This window comes from Schistocerca americana, chromosome 2, assembly GCF_021461395.2.
Source record: "Schistocerca americana isolate TAMUIC-IGC-003095 chromosome 2, iqSchAmer2.1, whole genome shotgun sequence".
Classification (NCBI taxonomy): domain Eukaryota; kingdom Metazoa; phylum Arthropoda; class Insecta; order Orthoptera; family Acrididae; genus Schistocerca; species Schistocerca americana.
The window spans coordinates 699177147-699198065 of NC_060120.1; the positions used below are offsets into that span (position 1 = coordinate 699177147).

Below are 20919 nucleotides of genomic sequence, written 5' to 3' on the forward strand. Positions count from 1 at the left end.
TGAGGAGTCAGGCACAGATGTGACAGCAGAGGTGTGGTCTGGCAGTGGATGAACCTTGTCCTGCAAGACCTCAAATCTCAAATAAGCAATAGAAGGTTGAAAAAATTGAGATTTTGCAATGTTACACCGTTAGCTTGTGGACTGTAAAACAAAAAACAAAGTGCACAAATTTTTCAAGTGATCAACTGTGGAGGAGCTCATGAGAGCAATATCATCCAAATAATTAATGCAACCCAGGACAGGCATAGCCAGTAGCTCTAAAAATTGCTGGAAAATAGCAGGGGCACTAGACACACCAAAAGGAAGGCACAAATATTGATAGAGACCAGAGGGAGTATTCTAAACCAGAACTCACTGAGACTCTTCATCCACACGAACCTGCAGATCTGCTTCAGACAATCAGTTTTAGAAAAGTATTGTCCACCTGATATTTTTGCCAACAGTTCCTCCTGGCATGGGAGGAGATAATTAACCAAGATTGACTGTTCATTTACAGTAGTACCGAAGGTGCCACAGAGGCAAAATTTACCCGATGGCTTCCCAACTACAGCCAGCAGAGATGACCACTCACTAGCCACTTGATCTGTCAGGTTGACAGGAATAGGATGTGCAGGACAAAAACAAGGCCAAGCCATGGATTTCAAACAAATATGAGCAGAAAAATTTGTAGCACACCCTTTACCTTCTGATATCAAGTCCAAAACCTTCTCACATGCTGTTTCCAATTGAAAGTACCTGATTGGACACAAGATGAACTGCGTTGGTGATAGAAAATCCAGATGCCTGAAATGTATCCATCCAGAACAAGTTCTCAACAGCAGCATCAGCAACCAACAGAAATGTAATGGAATGAACCACTGACTTGTAAGAGGCAGATGCCGTAAATTGTCCCAACAGCACAATGTTCAGTCTGTTATAACTAACACCAGCTTCCGCATGACCAGTGGCAGTGGTTGTGAGTCTAAACTCACATAGATTTGAGAATGTGACTGCAGTACCTGTGTTGACCTGTAGTTGGAGCACTTGGCAAAAAACATTTAACTCAATAAACAACTTGGGAGAAGTCACAAGTGTTGGAATGACACAGTTTGTGTCCATATCCATACCCTAAGCAGCCCTTGGTGAATGACAGATGGAGATGATGTGGACTTTCTTCTGGCAAGCATTACAAATAGCCGAGGAAAAAAAAAAAAGGTCGAGGCAGAAACAGAGAATGCTGACACTAGTGCTGAAGCAGTCATGACTGCTAGGACCAGCCTTGGTCTCCTCGGCTCTGGGACTGCTTGTTTTCCACCAAAACTGCCCCTTCCTCATGCAAGCTATCTGCTGCCCTAGAGGGCACATCTTGTAACACTATTGCCACGTTTCTCCATGTTGCAATTTGATCATCTGTTGCCAGAGAAACTCCAGAATATTGTGCTATTTGCAAAACTTCTGCCAATGGGATGTTTTTACAGAGTAAAGCTTACTGGTGCACTTCCTTGTCTGGAGCTTAAAAGGTAATTGTGTCATGCTCCAGGAGTCATTTTGAGCATAGGTAATGAACTGACACTTACAGCTAAAGCCATGAAATTCGGCTGCCTAGGCCCTGTATGATTGGTTTGGTTTCTTGCGGCATCAGTAGAATTCCACTTGTGCCTCCATGACATGCATTCCTTTGGAATGGGAGGTGGATAATAAACTGCACATATGATCAAAAGTAAGAGCTGCCAGTTCTTGTATAATGACACAGTAGTTGATACACCTTATGTGAAATCCACGAGAAGAATAAGGCTTTGCACAAATTCGATGCAGTCACACCAAAAGCCAAAATATTCTGTCTGAGTCTTTTTTCATGAGCTTCCCAATCCTCAGCTGAATCATTATATGGGAGAAAGTGTGTGGATAGGCCAGTGGAACAGTACCCTCTCTGTTAATGGTAGCCGACAAAGTGGTCAGTGGCAAAGTAAGCTGTTCAACCAGGGCTGGTAGCACGGCATCCATAATGACTAAACCTGATGAAACCACACTTAAAGAAGACACGTTGAAACCAGTCCAAACTTGTCACCAATCATGTACTAACCAAGTAATACATGAAACCAATCCAAATAACACAAATTTGACTTTCGTCATAAACCTCTGAACAATAACTGAAATAAGCCTCTCATGACTCCACACTTAGCAAGAGCAAAGAATTGTACAGCAGACACAACATAAACAATACACAGTACAATTGATGTGAGTGGTACAAGGTAAAAAACATGGCAAGAGTGAGTCTGGATTGCTCTGTACATGTATAGGCATGAGTACAATACAGCACAGACTGTGCCATGTGCCCACTTCCTACAGGTGGCCTCTAGTGGCTGGCCCATGCTGATACAATTAGCAGTTGATTTCGGTACACGTGCATGGCAACATTACACTCAATGCATTCATATTCACAGGCACTAGTAGCTGGACACAGCACAATATGCTATCAAACCCTGGGACCACAATAAAGTATGCATCACATTAGCTATGCCTACAACCATTTCTAGGTGAACCAGCTCCTTCACAAGTTAGCTGTGCACCCCCAGTGTGCCTAACACCTTCAAACCACTTATGAAAAGCATTAAAATCTTTTGGCTCTCCTTTACTTTGCTCACAATTCTGGCAACATAACACTTAACATAAGGTCTGTGCCCATGTCAGTTACTGCTTCCATTGATATTCCTTCAATATGTATAGTGATAGATTATTTATTCATTCAGTCTCATTGACTAGCTGTTCACTTAGATTAGTCCTATGCTGGTATTGCACGAATCGAATCTGTTTGGAGCCACCCCTTCTCTCACCACTGGCCAATTGTTCTGAACATCCAATGGTTGTGTCAGTTTGACTGGATCTCATTTGTTTGATTAGCTGGTGCTCCATCTGTGTCAGCTGCACTTTCAGTTCTTGCTCTCAATCAAGAGTTACTGCAGTATCCATCGCACCTCTTGCCTCGATGGGTCACATCAAATCAATTGTTACACCACTGCTCATTACATCAGTTATTGCACCCAAAGTGCAAAGTGTCATTCACCTCCGTGGTATTTCTGTTGTATTCATGAACAGGTGTCCTACACCCTCAGTTACATCAGTTGTCACTGTTTCTGTCAGGTGGGTGCATGTTTTGCACCAATTATCAGTTCTCTAATAACAAATTGAATTTGTTTGCTACAGCCAGAAATTTCTGAACGCCATTGTTTGGTACTGTGAGCAATGTCTTACAAAAGTCGATTGGTAATTTGCTTCATATGTTCTGAAAAATGTCTCGTGGTCCCCGCACTACGTTTTATTCAGATATTGCTCAAAGTACCTTCAAAAACTACCAATCCAACTATTATATTTCTTTATATGTAATACTCGATTGCAGAGACACATCTGCATTCCTGCCAACCAATATTTAGCCGATAATTCTTGTTGAAAGGTTGCAAAATCTTGGTATCTTTGTGCAGCATCTTCCACTCTTTGTGCAGCATCTGCCACCCACAGAGGGGTGTTGCTTTGGAATGGACCTGCAGAGACTGGATTCATTGCTCCTCACTCCAGCGGGTAGACGAACACAATGAACGATTTGACAAAAACTGCTGGGTGGTTATCCTCCCCCTAGGCATGAAGAAAGGGAATTGCTGGTGGCATAAGACGCTATCTTCTACAAGGGCCTCTCCAGCTAACTGCACCCCTTATTTATTTGTAGTGGCGTGATGATATTGGCATGCATGGAATTTGCTCACTCACCTTGAGCGCAAAGATCAGTGAATTCTGTATGCAGATTTCTCACTACAGATCCGACAATGGGGGTATTATCTCCTCCTTATCTTCATATTGTAATTTCATTTTGTTAACGTCAATTTGCGTAGTGTGCAGTTCACTTTGTGCTTGGCACTGAACCTTAGATACTTCACCAGCTACAACTTTGATTACATTAACCTTCATTAACTCCAGGTTTGACAACTTGACAATTAATCTTTCATCAACAAAAGCTTATCCCCTTGTTCTTTAAATTTATTATTGTATTTTTCAGCTTGGTTTGATGGTCAGTTATTTAGATTTTGTTTGATAACTGCTATGGACCATTATTACAGACACACCAAAAGTTTACAATATAAAAAATCTATGATATTTAATGAACCAAATATACACCACCTGGTTAAGAAATTGTGGGCATAGAAACAATACTACAGTGGCTAGTCTAGCAGCTACCAACTGTACATAAGTGCTCACTTGACCAGTCCGATGCTATACTATGACAGACACTCCAATAGTGCTCTCCTACACATGCTTGCTAGTATAACAGGTACATCATTATGCATTTACATAAACTTAAATAAATAAATAAAGTTGTGCTTTCCAGGCATTAATCATACTCCAGAGATAAATCAAAAGAAAAAATCTAAACTACTAATAAAATACCAAATAAGTACTGCCCTGTGAAAGCCTATATTATGAAAGTAAAGTTATCATCACTTGTGTGTTTTTTGGTGGTGCCACTCTCTATAGTGCATTTGGTTTTCTGGTTACTTCCTTTTACCTTGTGGCCTTCTACAGTTTTTTTCCATCCTCATCAGAATATGCATACAAGTATTGTATATATGTATAAATAACTTGCACAAAACTTCACATTCCAGGATTGCTGTTCCATTCCTTTCAGGTTTAAACAACTATGACTCTTTTTTTTATAGGATCACAGCTTCCTCCTACAATTGTGTTACATTACCAATACTAGGTGGGTGGTGCCTTAAACATAAAATAGACGCATAATTTAGCTGAGACAGCCTTTTTGAACACACTCATTTTTTATTATTAGTTTTCTTTTATAAACATTGGTTTATCATTATTGCTTCCCAAATTTTTTTTTTTTTTTTTTTACATTACAAGACACTTCTACATCACTTAACAACAGATAAAGAAGAAATGTGCAATCAGATATTATATCATTTGTTTCATCAGAGGAAGCCAGGGATTTTAAAATTATACAGATGATACACTGAATGAAACTAAGTCTCCCAATAATAATAAAATTATAACAAATTGATTCCTACTGCTGTGGGGGAAGGTGTTTGAACTATTACAGTGCCCAATAGATGGAAGAAAGCATATGTTACACCTATCTACAAGAAGGGTAGTGGAGGTGATCCACAAAACTACCAACCAATTTCCTTGACATCCATTTGTTATAGAATCCTGGAATATATCTTGAGCTGAAGTGTAAGAAAGTATCATGAACATAATGACCTCCTGCACACCAACCACCTTGGATTCTGAAAACAATGGTTATGCAAAACCCAGCTTAAATTTTTGTCACGTGTCTTGCTGAAAGCCATGAATCAAGACAAGTAGATACATAATTTCTTCATTTATAAAAACCCTTTCATTCAGTATGATATTAGTACATATTTCTGAAGGCATGAGCATATGGAAATCAAAATAAATTTGTGATAGGATGAGGAATTTTTGTTAGGGAAGACAGAGCATGTTATCTTAAGTGGTTAGTAATTAGTAGAAGTAGAAATTAAGTCAGATGTTCCCGGGGAGGTGTGTTGGGATACTTACTATCCATGTTGTATATTAATGACCTGGTAGACAATATTGATAGCAACTTAAGATTTTTGTAGATGATGCAGTTATCTTTAATGAAGTAATGTTTGTAAAAATCTACACAAATATTCAGACGTGGTGAAAAGATTGGCAACTTGCTTTAAATGTTCAGAAATGTAAAGCTGTGCACTTAACAAAATGAAAAAAAATTAGTATCCTATGGCTACAATATTAGTGAGACATTTTTGAAATTAGTTAACTCATACAAGTATTTGAATGTTATGGTTTGTGGGTATATACCATAAAATGCAGCGATCACATAGTCTTAGTCATAGGTAAAACAGGTGGCAGACCTTCGTAGTTTATCAGTTAGTCTACAAAGGTGATTGCTTACAACACACTATTCATCCTAGAATAATCCTCCATTGACTGGGACCCATACCAATTAGGACCAACAGGGAATATTGAACCCATACAAGGGAAGACAGCTTTTATGGTCACAGGTGTGTTCAACTCATATGTGAGCATCTAGGAGATGCTGTCATACCTGAACTGGCAGTTACTTGAAGAGAGTTACCAGCCATCCATTAAAAGCCAGTATTAAGTGATAAATCTAAGAATAGACTACAACCCCTATGTATATCTCTTGTAGGGCACACGAAGACAATATTAGACTAATTATAGTACATAGAGAGGCTTTTAAGTAATCATCCTTCCCATGTACTTGTGTTCTATATGTGAATAGAAAAGATAGAGACTCAATAAATGGTACACTGGGAAGTGCCCTATGTCATGCACTTCACAGTGATGTGCAGAATATAGATGTAGATGAAACTTTTAACACAACCAGCCTGACATTGATGTTTAGGTAAACATAACGTAATGTTTGGAGGACACATGCAACAAGTAGCAGCATGCATCCAGTTTTCGACTCTACTTTCTTTCAAAAGATGCATAATGTGTCGTGTATTTGGTCTGCTTTTGTGGAAAGGCATCTGTGGTCTTCACTGACACCAACTATGTAACTGAACAATTCTCCATGTGAAGATGATGGTGTGATACATGAGAATGAATACTGACAAAATAAATAAGTGATTTGTGCAGAAAACTGTTGTATTTATAATTATATATCTGTGCCCTCACACTGGGCATTTTAGAGACTAGTGGCAGATGCATTGGCAAAGTGCAAGGAGAAATGCACTTTTGGAGCATGAACTTTGACCCTCAGTTGCTGTGTCTGTCTTCAGGATGGACGAGGTACAGCTCCATGGTATTGTGTTTGACACTGGTACTCAGTAATACTGTTAATGGGCTAAACATTGTCACCGGAGTAATGATTATTTGATGATGCTCATACATTATGAGCAAAACCAGTTGTATTAAACCAAATTTAATGTGACTTTTGGCTATATTATGTGAATATTAAGGACTTCACAAAGTTTTGGTCTTTGACTGAGGAAGGAATATACACATGACAGTATGTTTCTAGAAACAGAAAACATTATATTGTATGAATTCTCTTTCATCTGCATGGATACTAGTAAAATTGAAGCAAGATCCTCACAGTGAATGTGAACGTTCCTGGCAATTAAGGCCGGTATATAGCCGATGTAGGCAGAGACCTTGTATATGAAAGCTGGGTGTTGGGTTTACATGATGAGCAGCTTTCCTACAGTGCACTGAAGCAGCAAACTATGAAGTGGTGGAAGTTGTTTTTCCAAATAATTATCCAGTACTGATAAACTACAGCATGCTTTATAATAAGGTAACAGTTAAATATCCAGATACTTTTCAGTTAGTGGCAAGCATCTGTGGAGATCTTGCAGAAATCAAAGATCACAAACCATCACTGTTGTATTTGAACTCTCCAGGTTATTGATTGGAAACCATCTCACCTGAAAGCTGCTGAGATAGTAACACGGCTGAAAGAGAGACAAAAAAATATATTGTGTTCTTTTATAGAGGCAATAAGGAGTTTATAGAAGAGTGGCACAAAGACATGAGCTACCAATACAGTGAACACAATAGCAATGTGAAAATTAAAGTGCTTCAAATGTATCTCACAAAGCAGAAAATTGTGTGGTAAAGCTCTCCAAAAAGATCACTGTGCACTTCATCACTGGATAATTCTCCCTGTAAAAATAAAATTGAATTCTGAAGTTGTACATAAATCCTTGCCCAATTTTTCCCTCATACCTAGAACACAGTTATAATAAATCACTTTATGAAATTTTGTATTAATTAAAGAACTAATTATTACCTACCACCCTAGACTACAAAGAATATTCTTTTCAAAAATTTCCAGTTTTTTTTAAATTATGGTAAAAACATCCACCTTTTTAAGTATAAGTTCTTTTACTAGAGCTCAGGACACAAAGCATTAATTGACTGTACTTTATATTTGATGAAAAGTGCAGAAATTAGATTCCAGAATGAATTGCCCTCTGTTAAAATACATTTATCTTTCTTATTTTAGCCTTGTCTTTGTTGTCCTGCCTGGGTCTTTAACAGCTTTTGCAAAAGAGACTATGTTTACAGTCAGACTGATAGTATGATTGTACATGTGACTCGAAGTAAATGTGGAAAACAGTGAATGTAATTTTAACAGAGTTCTCAATTAATTACCTTTTTTTTAAAAATAAAATAAAAGAATGAATGTGATTTTGACAGAGTTCCTGTTTTATGCCTTCTTATACTAGTGATTTAATTCACACAACTCATTTGTTTTCAGGCTCGCTTGGATATCCTGCTGATTCCTGAAATTGATGCTTTGAGTGATATTACCAAGATTCCATATGAAGACACCGTCTTTGAAGTTCAAATACTGGCAAATCCAAAGCCAAAAGTAACTTGGTAAGCCACTTTGGTACCATATAAATCAAGAAATAACACAACTCAAATATCAATGTTTACTTTTTGCATAATGCATTCACATTCCCCAGAAGATTATACGGGTCAGTGGCTGTTTCCTAGAAGAGTGCCTATATTTCTGAAAGTAAGAGGTCATAATTTATGTGAGATTTACCATTGTGTTAGAATGTCTGCTCAAAAAAAAAAAAAAATGTTAAACATGAAATAACTGTGTAGGCTTTTGCAGCCAGAGTCAGTTAGGAAAACCGAGTGTGGTGGTGCAGTGGTTAGCACACTGGACTCACATTTGGGAAGACAATGGTTCAATCCCATGTCTTCCCATCCTGATTTAGGTTTTCCGTGATTTCCCTAAATCACTCCAGGCAATTTCTGGGATGGTTCCTTTGAAAGTGCACGGCCGACTTCCTTCCCCATCCTTCCCTAATCCGATGAGACCGATGACCTTGCTGTTTGGTCTCTTCCCTTAAACAACCCAACCCAACTAAGTTAGGAAAAAGTTTCCTGGGTAAGGTGTCACATTATAAGTGTCAGTTGATAAAAATAACATTTTGGCCATGGTTATTCTGCCACTCTATGGACTGCAGAAGGGAGAGTCAGTTTTACGTACCACAGTCAATTTTGACTTAAAGTCATTATTTACAAATGTGCCATTAAATTAAACTGTTCACATCTTCCAGGAGACTGTCCTGTCAGACATATGCAACCTTATTGATCTGTGTTTGTCAACTAAATACTTAGAATGACAGGAAAAAGACTATGGAATGATAGATGACATAGTAATGGGTTCTCACATATTCCTGTTAGCAGCCCACATAGTCATGGATATCTTTGAAGCAACTGCACTTTGTTCAGATTCTTTATGCCTACACTGCTGGGGCAGATGTAGATGAGACATTTGCTGTGTGGCTATGTGGTGAGACAGACCTACACACATTTCACAAATATTTCAATAAGATGCATATGCAGATCCAGTTCACACTCGAAGTGGAGAAGAATGGGGAAATTCCATTTCTAGACATGGAAGTGTATACAACAAAGGATGGCACACAAGGACACAGAGTATATCAGAAGTGAGCACACAATGGACAGCTATTTACATGCCAATACCTCCATCAACCAGTGCAGAAGAGATCCATCAGCCATTCAGTGACTGTTCACATGCAACGTGTAAGTGATGCTCACAGTACAACATATGATCTTGAAAGGTTGTGAACAACATTCTTGGCCAATGTTTACCACCACATATTGATCCTCACAGCCATGGCAATGACTAAATGAATGTGAGACAAGTGGGATATTGAGAAACCACAGCCAGCACCACTCTTACCTTATGTGAAGATTGTCGCTGACTGAAATGGTAATACCTACACTGGACTGGTGTCCAGCCCAACGTCTATAGCACCCACAAGATCCAGGATGTGTTAAGCTGCAACAAGGCCACAGTAGATGCTCAGCACACTGTGGGCACGTACAAGGTGGACTTCGAGTTAGAAGTACACATCAGTAAAACCTGCAGTCAAGTTGCAACATTCACCCAGGAGCTTGAATGCTACAATCAACTTCAGTGGCACATCAAATCAACAGAAGCTAAACATCAGCAATATAGGTGTGGTGAAACGCAAGTTCAGAGAGGCCACTGAAATATTAAAACATCTTAATAACATGAACAGAGAGGATGGTATTGGCCTTGCACCATCTTGGCTGCCAGCCATCATAACCCAATAGACCACACAAATAACTTGAGATGCAAGTGCTACCTTTGAGAAATGGAAGCTGTTTGGCCCCAGCCCTTCATAAGGAAAAATAAAGGTCACAACCACATTTGCCAAAGGCTACCAGTGGTAACACATATTGCATGGACAGTAGGCAAAAGCAGATCCCCATTCCCTCCCCACGCACCACAGGAAACAAATTACAATATACACTGAAGCGCCAAAGAAACTGGTGTAGGCATGTGTATTCAAATACAGAGATGTGTAAACCGGAAGAACACAGTGCTGCAGTCAGCAATGACTATATAAGACAACAAGTGTCAGGCATGGTTGTTAGATCAGTTACTGCTGCTACACTGGCAGGTTATCAAGATTTAAGTGAGTTTGAACATGGTGTTACTGTTGGTGCATGAGCGATGGGACACAACATCTCCAAGGTAGCAGTGAAGAGGGGATTTTCGCATACAACCATTTTATGAGTGTACCGTGAATATCAGGAATCCAGTAAAAAAACAAATCTCTGACATTGCTGCTGCCTGAAAAAGATCCCGCAAGGACAGGACTAACAGCGACTGAAGACAATCACTCAGTGTGACAGAAATGCAGCCCTTCTGCAAATTGGTGCAGATTTCAGTGCTGGGCCATCAACAAGTGTCAGGGTATAAATCATTCAGCAAAACATCATCAATATGGGCTTTCAGAGCTGAAGGCCCACTCGTGTACCCCTGATGATGGCATTACACAAAGCTACATGACTCACCTGGGCCCATCAACACTGACATTGAACTGTTGATGACTGGAAACATGTTGCCTGGTCAGATGGGTCTCGTTTCAAATTGTATCGAGTGGATGGATGTGTATGTGTATGGAGACAACCTCATGAATCCATGGACCCTGCCAACTGCACATGCCCCACACCATTACAGAGTCTCCACCAGCTTTCCAGAATTACTACAAAGTGGCTCCAGAAACACTCTTCTGAGTTTAAACCGTTCCACTGGCCATCAGACTCCCCTGGCATGGACATTATTGAGCATATCATGGGATCCTTGCAATGTGCTGTTCAGAAGAGATCTCCACCCATCACACTCTTGTGGATTTACAGACAGCCCTGCAGGATTCATGGTGTCAATTCCCTCCAGCACTACTTCAGACATTAGTCAAATCTATACCATGTTGTGTTGTGGCACTTCTGCATATTCACAAGTGCCCTACATGATATTAGGCAGGTTTTCCAGTTTCTTTGGTTCTTCAGAGTAGTTTACCACTTCTTGTGCCACAAGAGGCCAATGTATCAATGCTTTTAAAATTGTGTCTTAATGTGCTTAATAGAGCCATAATGGTGAAATATAATGTATCATGAACAGCAAAATATGTCAATAGGCACAGAAGGAGGCCACTGTAATTGTGGCTGAAACATCAGTTTATGCAGTTGTAGCAATTCCTTGTTCTTGTAAAAAGAAAATGGAATCTCTGCCACAATGTAATTCTGCATTTGAACATGCTAACTCTGTAAGTTGTCCCCTTTTTAAAGTTGTATTTGGACGGCTGCATTGGGTAACCTGTAAAAATAAATCCTAGCAGACTGCACTCCGTAGCTCACTGATTATTGGAAGAGAGGCCTACTTACCTCATGTCTTCTCAAAACATCTCATTTTTCTAGTTGGAATTATTCACCATAGTTTGTCATTTCTGACAACAGTGAATGAAGGGGGGTCAAAGGGATTGTAGTATTGTCACTACAATAACACTTAGAATTATTTTTTATCACTATTTTTAGTTTTTCGAATGAGTGGGGGGGAATCACCTTTCTTATTTGTGCAGTTGACTGAAAATAAGAAAACACTTATATCAGATGAGATGTGGTAGAATAAATGCCATGTAAGTACCAACAAAAACCCATAAGGCAATGTTATGATCACAGTGCCTAATGTCAAGACTGAGCACTGCAGCTATTATGTTTAATGTCACAGTCTTTTCTTAAGAGTAATTTAACATTGAATCAAACATAACCTGAGGCACTTAAAACATTTACTTTACTTTGAACTACAAAAGTATAAGTGATTGATTGGATAACAAGTTACATGTTCACATCATTGTGCACCGAGCTGCACTGCTTCATGACCACTCATAACCATTTCTCAACTCCCTGTGCAGGGTGCATTATGGTCATAGATCAGCCATTTCTGCCAACATTCGTTATGTTAATCTGATTTTATTTATCTCTTGAAAGTAATTTTTAATAAATAATTAAACATCAACATGGGTAAGGATTCCAATGTGGCCAACTTGGTATTTTAATAAGTTATTTATTAATTATTATCATCTGAAGTTCTGCATAGTGCCACCAATTTTCTACAGGAGTTTCTGTGATCTGCAGTAGCTCAAAGACAATGTCTCCTACAGACTGAAACATTCCCACAATCTTGGTCTAGGTGTCTTGACCATATGTCATAGTGGAGTGGTAACTTGTCTGTCTACTCTAACATGCGCAGCTGTAGCAGTGGGTGTAACTATATTGAGATTAAATCATGCCCCACAACTTGGCATTAATGCCATACAGTGATAGTTATTGTACAATATGACATGCCACCAGAAAACTTTATGTAACTATTGAACATCCTTTTTTAAAGTCCATGTGATCATGTATTCTTCCCACTTTGTTTATTGACAGTTTTTAAGAAATATTTCATTTACCTTCTTCTACACAATTTCCATATTTAAAATTCACTTGAGTTTCTTATGCAAAGTAAGTATGGGGAACAGCAGTGCCTTTTTAGATGTGTTATTCAAGATTAAGTTGCATTATATTATATTGCTAATACCTTGATTTCTACTGTGACATGAGCATGATCAAAGGAAATAAAAATATAAAAGTTATTAAAATGTTTTGTAAGACAACTTCAGAAAATTTTTATCCTTAGCTTTGCAAGTAAATATTTATTTTTAGAGTAGCATTTATTTTTTATTATATTTTTCTGTTTTGCTAATATGTCTTATCCACAGCCTTACATAATGTTACCACAATGTTGAAAACAGCAACATTAACAGTATATGGGACTATGATTTAAGTCAGTCGTCAGTAATAAAATGATATCTCCATGTCCCCACTGTATATGCATTGCTTTCATTTTTGACTCTTTGCCAATTTTAGGCTTACCCATTTTCAAGTGACATATGCATATGTCAGTGGTGGATCATGGGCCTAAATTCTGCGGATGCCAGGAAACATATTGGAAAATCCCTTTTAATGTACACATACCTAGTGTTCCTAATGACCATCACTAATCCTTCAACTAACATGATGTTAACAACGACAATGGAGACTACTGCTACTACTACTACTACTACTAATAATAATAATAATAATAATAATAATAATAATAATAATATTAAAGACACATACTTTGATTTACAAATGAATTAGAAAATAGTCATTTCAGCGTTGTTACTTGTAAAACAAGTTTAACTCAATGATCCTTCTTCTTCCTCAATCTCTTGATGGCATCATGTGCCTCGGCTTTCAAGTGTTTACATACTTGTTTCTCAGTTGAGGTACAAGCAATAGCTGAAAAGCAATCCATGCATACTTTTTCTAAAATGCATTTAAGACAAGAAAAACTCCTTTCAAATAAAGCACTTGTTGCAGGAATGGTAAAAATTAGACAAAATAGTCTGAAAGCTTGTGGAGGAAATTGGTTTGTTCCATTCTGAATCATTCTTTGGTAACGTGACCCAAACTGACAGAGTGAAATGTCTCTTATGCTGGGGAGGAAATATGGTCTCCAGTTCTATAACCAATTGCAAGTGGCTGAAAGGTGCATCATACATTTGTAATGATGAATCCACACTGTCTTGAAGGAAATACTGACCATAATCGGTGTATTAATAATAATAATAAAATTTTATTGTCATTCGGCTGATTACAGTAATAGACAAAGTCAAGAGCATATATTTCTACATAAACTACAATATTTATGTAAATTGGTTTATATAAAATAGGTACACATTAGAATGCGGTATTTTCATCTTCAAAAAATTCATCAGTGGTGTAAAACGGATTGTTCACTAGTAGCTTGTATAATTTAGCTTTAAACATATTTACAGGCAGTTCTTTAAAGTCAGCACTTTGTCTATTAAACATCCTTAGTCCAAGAACTAGGTAGGAGTTCTGCGATTTTGATAATCTATGATATGGCATGTCTACAGATGTTCTGTTTCCAGTATTGTGGCTATAAATATCACTTCGCAACACAAAATTAGAGACATTGTTTCTAATGTACAATAAAACATTGTAGATGAATAAGTTTACTACTGTAAGACACTGCAATTTAATAAACAGAGGTTTACAATGTACTATTTTATCAGAATCTGTTATTATTCTTATTACTTTCTTCTGTGAAAGTAAAATGCCATTTACATGAAAGCTACTACCTCACACTAAGATTCCATAAGAAATGATGCTTTGGAAGAAGGCAAAATATGCTGATCTCACACAGTCATTGGGAACATGTCTTTTTAAATTTCTAATTAGATAAATAACTCTTGAAAGCCTAGCCAATATATTTTTAATGTGTGGTTCCCATGTCAATTTATTGTCAATAATAACACCTAAAAATTTGACAGTTTCTAGTTCTTGGTCATTAGGAATCTCTTTAAGGCTAAAGTAAGGTGTCTGGTGTTTGTTTTCATTTAGTAAGAAGCTATTAGCTTTGAACCATAATGAGGACTGAGCAAGGGTATTTTCGGTCAGTGTTTTCAGTGTACCTAGATCAGAGTTTTTATGTATAAAAGTTGTGTCATCAGCACACAATATTGTGTGAGAATTTATGAACAAGGGCAGGTCATTAATCATTAGTATAAACAGCAAAGGTCCAAGCACTGACCCTTGAGGCACTCCATACCTAACATTAACCAAATTTGAATTCTCCCTACCAATGCACACAACTTGTTGATGGTTCTCTAGAAAATGCCTGAACATATTTATACTGTTGTCATCAAAACCATAGCAAATTAGCTTATTCAGCACAGTGTCATGCTCTACACAGTCAAAGGCTCTGCTAAGGTCACAAAATGTAGCCTGGGTGTAGTCCCTAGCCTTGAACACATCTAATACTAATTTTACGAGGGAGTCCATTGCATCTGTTGTGGGTTTACCTTTCCTAAATCCAAAATGTTTATCACTAATTATATTTAGATTGCCCAAGTAGACACTAACTTGCTCATACATAATTGATTCTAAAATTTTTGAAAAAACTGGGGTTATAGATATAGGTCTGTAACTAATGGGACAGTTCTTTTCCACTTTTTTATATATGGGCACAACTCTAGAAATTTTTAATATGTCAGGGAACTTACTTTCAACTAGGCATTTGTTTATACAAAAAGTTAAGGGATAAATCACACAATCAATAACATCTTTCAACAAATTACATGATATATCATAATAATCAACACTAACTGAAGGTTTGAAATTTTTCACTTTTTTTAGGATATTATTGGGGCTCGCTTCTGTGAAAGTGAAGGTACTTGGGGGAAACTTTTCAAAGCAGCTGTCCATAATATTAAGTGTATTTTCAGGGGGTTTGCTTATTGAGCTACTGATTTCTTCAATGGACTTATGCAATATTTATTAAATTCTTCTGGAGTAATGGCGATTTCCTGTTTGTGTTTAGTGTGAGCAATGGAGTTTATTACACTACAGGCCTTTTTGCATTTATTGTTAGATTTTTCAATGTTTACTATGTTATGCAGTTTCTTTGCTTCATTTATTTCCTTCCTATACTTGTATTTGGCTTGAGCATGCAATTCTTTATACAGTTCTGATTTTCTGTTTTTGTACAGACTAGAACACAGCATAACAGTATTTTTCAGTTGCCCTAACTGTGGAGTATACCATTCCTTCGTTTTCCTTTTCTTGTAATTACTACTAATATTCACTGTACATTTTTTCAGAGGGATGTTATTTTTAAATGTATTTAAAAATATGGAGAAAAACTTGGTGAACAGTGTTGAAGCCTAATAAAATGTGTGTCCCAACTGAAATAAGTGAGGGCATGTCTGAAACTATCCATCCTCTCTCTGCTCACAGGTCTAGTAATCACAATTTTAGATTCTGGTTTGGCGCAGTCTGAAGTTACATTATTAACACTAAGATATACTGCATCATGGTCTGAGTAAAGGAAACTAATTACATCAGTGGACATACAAGTTCTCTTAATATTTGTAAATATATTGTCTAGACAGGATGAGCCTCTGGTAGGTTTGCAGTAAACATAGTACAGGTTAAATTGTTGAAGCACATTTTTGAGCTCTGTCACGATTTTTCTGTCCTTCAAGACATCAAAACTTGAATTAATATCCCCACCAATAACAATATTGTATTTTTGTCCATTTCTCTATACATATGTACATTAAGAGTTCCTGAAGTGTCTCCAGAAAGATATGGGGGTCACCACTAGGTGGCCTGTACACTACTACTATCATTAGCTTAAGGTTCTCAATTACTAGACCTGATATTTCAAAATGCATTTCATCACAAAGGGTATTGAGATCCATCCTGCCACAGTTTGGTGCAAGAGGTGTTTTTGCATATATTGCTACCCCACCACGTAAGTGCTGTTTTCTGCAATAGTAACTAAGTAGTGTGTAATCATCCAATACTTTGTAACCAATGTTCACTTAAACATAGAATATCTACCACGTTTTCATTTGAAAATTTGTTGACTATTAAGTTTTTGTCTGCCATACCCTGAATATTGAGGTAGCATATTTTAAACTCTACTTTAGGCATTTCTTTTTTTGCATATTCTCTTAGTTGACATGACCTTAGTTACCACATGAAAGTTGAGCACGTTGTGTCCTTATGTTACTACAACACCCAGCCTGGTCTATACACACAAGTTTTTTGTAATCTCAGTTGAAACATAATCCAAACACATTACTTGTCTTTTTTCCTTCTCTAGCTTATCCAATACTATTCCGAGAATTGTATCACTTAAAACACGTTTACCTAGATTACTGAAATGTTGACCCTGCTTGCTATGCCATTCTCTGCTACAGCTACTGGTGTTAATTAAGGTAACGTTCTTAAAGTGCTTACAGATAGCTTTGTCCTCCTTGTTGGTCTGCTCCACTTCCTTATTCACAGATTGTGTAGTATTGCCTAATTTAAGGAAGAGCAGTTTATCACAATGTGAAAATATTGTTTCCAGTTGTTTTACAATATTATCCAGTATCTGGAATTACATCTGCTTGTATTTTACCATCAGTGGATTGCCAATGTATTCATCCTTAATTTCAGCTCTATTCGTGGAAGCTTCAGCTTGAAAGTTAGTCAAGCATTTCATAGAACGTAAAAAGTCGATCACTTTATCTTCATTTCTTAAGTTTTTCATGGAAGCTATACATTCTAAGACAGCATTGTTGCAAAACTGCGCATCATTGGTTTTTTTCTGAAGAACATTGAAAAGCAGTTCAGTCTTTAAAAATATGCATTGAAAATTGAGAGAGAGAAAAACAAAGTCAGAGTCTAGGAGGGTACATTTGAAACCATAGGCTTTTCTTGTGGTTGTTGCACTAGAGTCTGCACTGTCAGTTGTTTCATTTAAAACATCAGTTAGCCCTAGACAGTTTTTGTGAATGCTAGGTATCATTCTGGTATTACAGTTCTACCTCTTTTCACTGTTCAAAGGAATGTGTTTACCAACAATACTGTCAAGAACTGCTGCGTGTTTGGAAGATTCGTGGAAGAAAACAGAAATGCCCTGAAGGGTGGAGGAAAAAAAGTCCCAAACAGTTTTATGCAAGAACTTCTCTGCTGCAAAATTAAATTCAAACAAAGAACAAAACAGTGAGGAAAAGGAACTTAGGAGGAGAGACTTTCATGAACCTTTGCCTGCAGGGCATTTAATTTTCCTGCCAGAGCAGGCTTTGGGCGACTAGTTTGTTGTTCACGTCACAATTTCAAAGCACACCACTCAGCCCAGTGAATATAGCAGCAACATTATGTAAACCAAGAAAATGTTCTTGAATGTTGCCACTGGAGTCCACTAGTCTCACAGCACTAGTGTATTGTGATCATCTGAAACATCTGTTGCTTTGTCCACACTACAGGCATAAAATGAGATTCTATACACATTTGAAGGTATGTATTCACAAATCTCCTAATTGATATATTCAATCACTTCATTCTGTATAGTTTTTGAGAATCCTTGAAAATAGCACATTTTCTTCCAGCGTACTTTCAGATCTTCATCTTTGTTCAGCACACGTTTGAAAATGGTTCTAAAATTTCCAGGATTCTGTCTCATCATGACCTCCTGCTTGCATAAAAGATTTGTGATCTCATTTAAATTTTTAATGATGTCTTTGTTAGGCTTCACTTCATTATTGTGTCTGATTTTCATCAGTTTGTAATGTTCATTAAGTAGCTCTGAAATACGAAACAATTATTTGAATAGTTCTTTATACAAAATAAAACTACTTAGATGATCTTTAGTAGAAGCATGCTGTGCTACACCTCTAACAGATTTTTGAGACGGCTGAAAGTGTTAGCAGATTATACAAATTTTCTTGTGCTTAAGAGCAAACATGTCCAGCAGAAAAATTCTCGTTTTGCAAAGTAAGCCCATGAACACCTGTGCTGCTCATACAACAAACTTAGGAATGCATAGTGTAGTGCTGGAGTTGGATGTCCTTTCTTCAAGATGCAATGTTGTACAGTTTCACATCTTTATGAAAATGAAAGTTCCTGCAAGGGAGTAATGATGTCCTCAGTCAAAATTGTTTCATCCATATCGGTACAAGGCTGGGCTTCATCCCTATTCATTGCACTTTGGGCAAATAATGTCAGGAAGCCTAGAGAGATGGCACCACAACTACTGGTCTCCCTTGCCATGGAAGTGCATGGAAACATGGCTACAACAGCCTGTACCCCCATTTCTGTTCCTAGTAGTGATGTCATGATTACCTCAGCAACAGAATATTTACAGGTGGTCTGGTATGTGTGTGGCCTCCTCATCATATGTTTCATGCCACTGTCTACTGCTGGAGGTTTAGAGGAAGTAACACAAGCTAATGTCCTTCATGCTCATTGACAAAGGTGCATAAAGGTTTATTTTAAAAATAATTATTACTACTGTCACCACCGCCACCACCACCACCACCACCACCACCACCACCACCACTACTGAAAAGTTAGGAGGCCTGACCTCCCTTCCCTATTCTGTCTGCCATTGGTGTGTGTATGTGTGTGTGTGTGTGTGTGTGTGTGTGTGTGTGTGAGAGAGAGAGAGAGAGAGAGAGAGAGAGAGAGAGAGAGAGAGATATTTGTGAGACTAAACATCATTTGAACCTATGACAAGAACATGGATGGTGACTGTTGCAGAAGAAATACCAGGTGGTTATAATTGAACTTTCCCTATTTAACACATTATAACATGGAAACTAATTACCATATGAGTACCGAACTTGGTAGCATTAATGTCAAGAACATGGGGAAGAGAAATAACGCGGAATCAATTCAGTTGCTACAGTACATCATACAATTACTTATCAGTACCATTACTGCTACAAGAGGGGCTCAGTAGAGCATCGACCAGTGTCCAGATGAGTCTGAAAGTGCAGGATTGCATTCTGCACAGCAGACTGAAGCATATCTGTAGGTATGCTGGCTACCTCTCTTCACATGTGTGAAAGTTCCCCTCGTAAACCCTGTGCTTCAGGTAGTCCCACAACCAGAAATCACAGGGAGTGAGGTCAGGTGATCATGCCGGCCAAGAATTTGGAAATGATCAGCTGATTATTTGATCATTTCCAGATGTGTTTCCCAGAAGCAGGTGAACTTCATGAGCGATGTACGGTTGGGCCCCATCTTGCATTAAAACTGTTGAGTTCAATGCGTCTCTCTCCTGTAGTGTGGGTATGGCCTGCTGGCAAAGCATATCAAGTAACGCTGGCCAGTCATGTTGCACATCTTTGGGCTTTGAATGCTGACCTGTTCAAAAAAGAATGGGCCAATGATTAGCATAGCTGTGAAGCCACACCATATGGTATCACATTCAGCATACAGAGGAACTTAATGCACAGTGACTGGAGGTGAAGATCCCCACACTTGGCAATTCTGTATGTTCCCCTCACTTGTCAAGGAAACCGAGCTTCATAGGATGGTTTAGGGACTGCCCTTGTCAACTTCAGTCCTTGCGAGAAAGTGGAGAGCAAAGTCAGCACATCATTCTGTGTCCTTTGGTGAAAGCCGCTGCATGATAAGGATCCTGTATGGATATCACTTGAGAATTGTTTGAATTACCTTCCATACAGTGGCCACGGGATGTTCAACTGTCGGTACATATAGTACTCACACTACCTGATGATCGGGAATTGTGTGCAGCGTTGTCTGCCATAGCAACAGCCATTTCATCAACCACCTGTGGTGTAACTGGTCATTGGCCTCTTCCCAGAGTGACACCCAGTTCTCCTGTTGATTCGAACTACTTCTTCATGCTTGGCACAGCAGGTGGAGAAAGAGAACCCTTCCGTAATCCTTTCAGTCAGCAATATTCTCGAACTGCAGCTGCAGCATTACTGTTGTTTTGATAATAGAGATTCACCAGTAATGCTGTCCTCCTTTTGTCCAAGCTCATGTTGACACATCAACAAGTGCACTGTGACTGGTAAGGTGTATGACACTATGAATCACATTGACTGACCATGGCACCTGTGGCCCTAGTTGGAACTGGACAGTGGCACTGTGATGCATGCAAATCATGCACCCTATAGTCTAGACATTAATGCT

At 38.2% G+C, this 20919-nt stretch overlaps 1 protein-coding gene across 3 annotated transcripts in view; it reads left to right on the top strand.

Annotated features, from left to right (window-relative positions):
- Positions 1-20919, top strand: part of LOC124593678 (obscurin) — a 688571-nt gene that overhangs the window by 417579 nt on the left and 250073 nt on the right. For all 3 annotated transcript variants that reach the window (XM_047131972.1, XM_047131974.1, XM_047131973.1), the window contains one exon: positions 8273-8394. In XM_047131972.1, coding sequence (XP_046987928.1) covers positions 8273-8394 — 122 coding nt within the window. The remainder of the gene's footprint in view (positions 1-8272; positions 8395-20919) is intronic.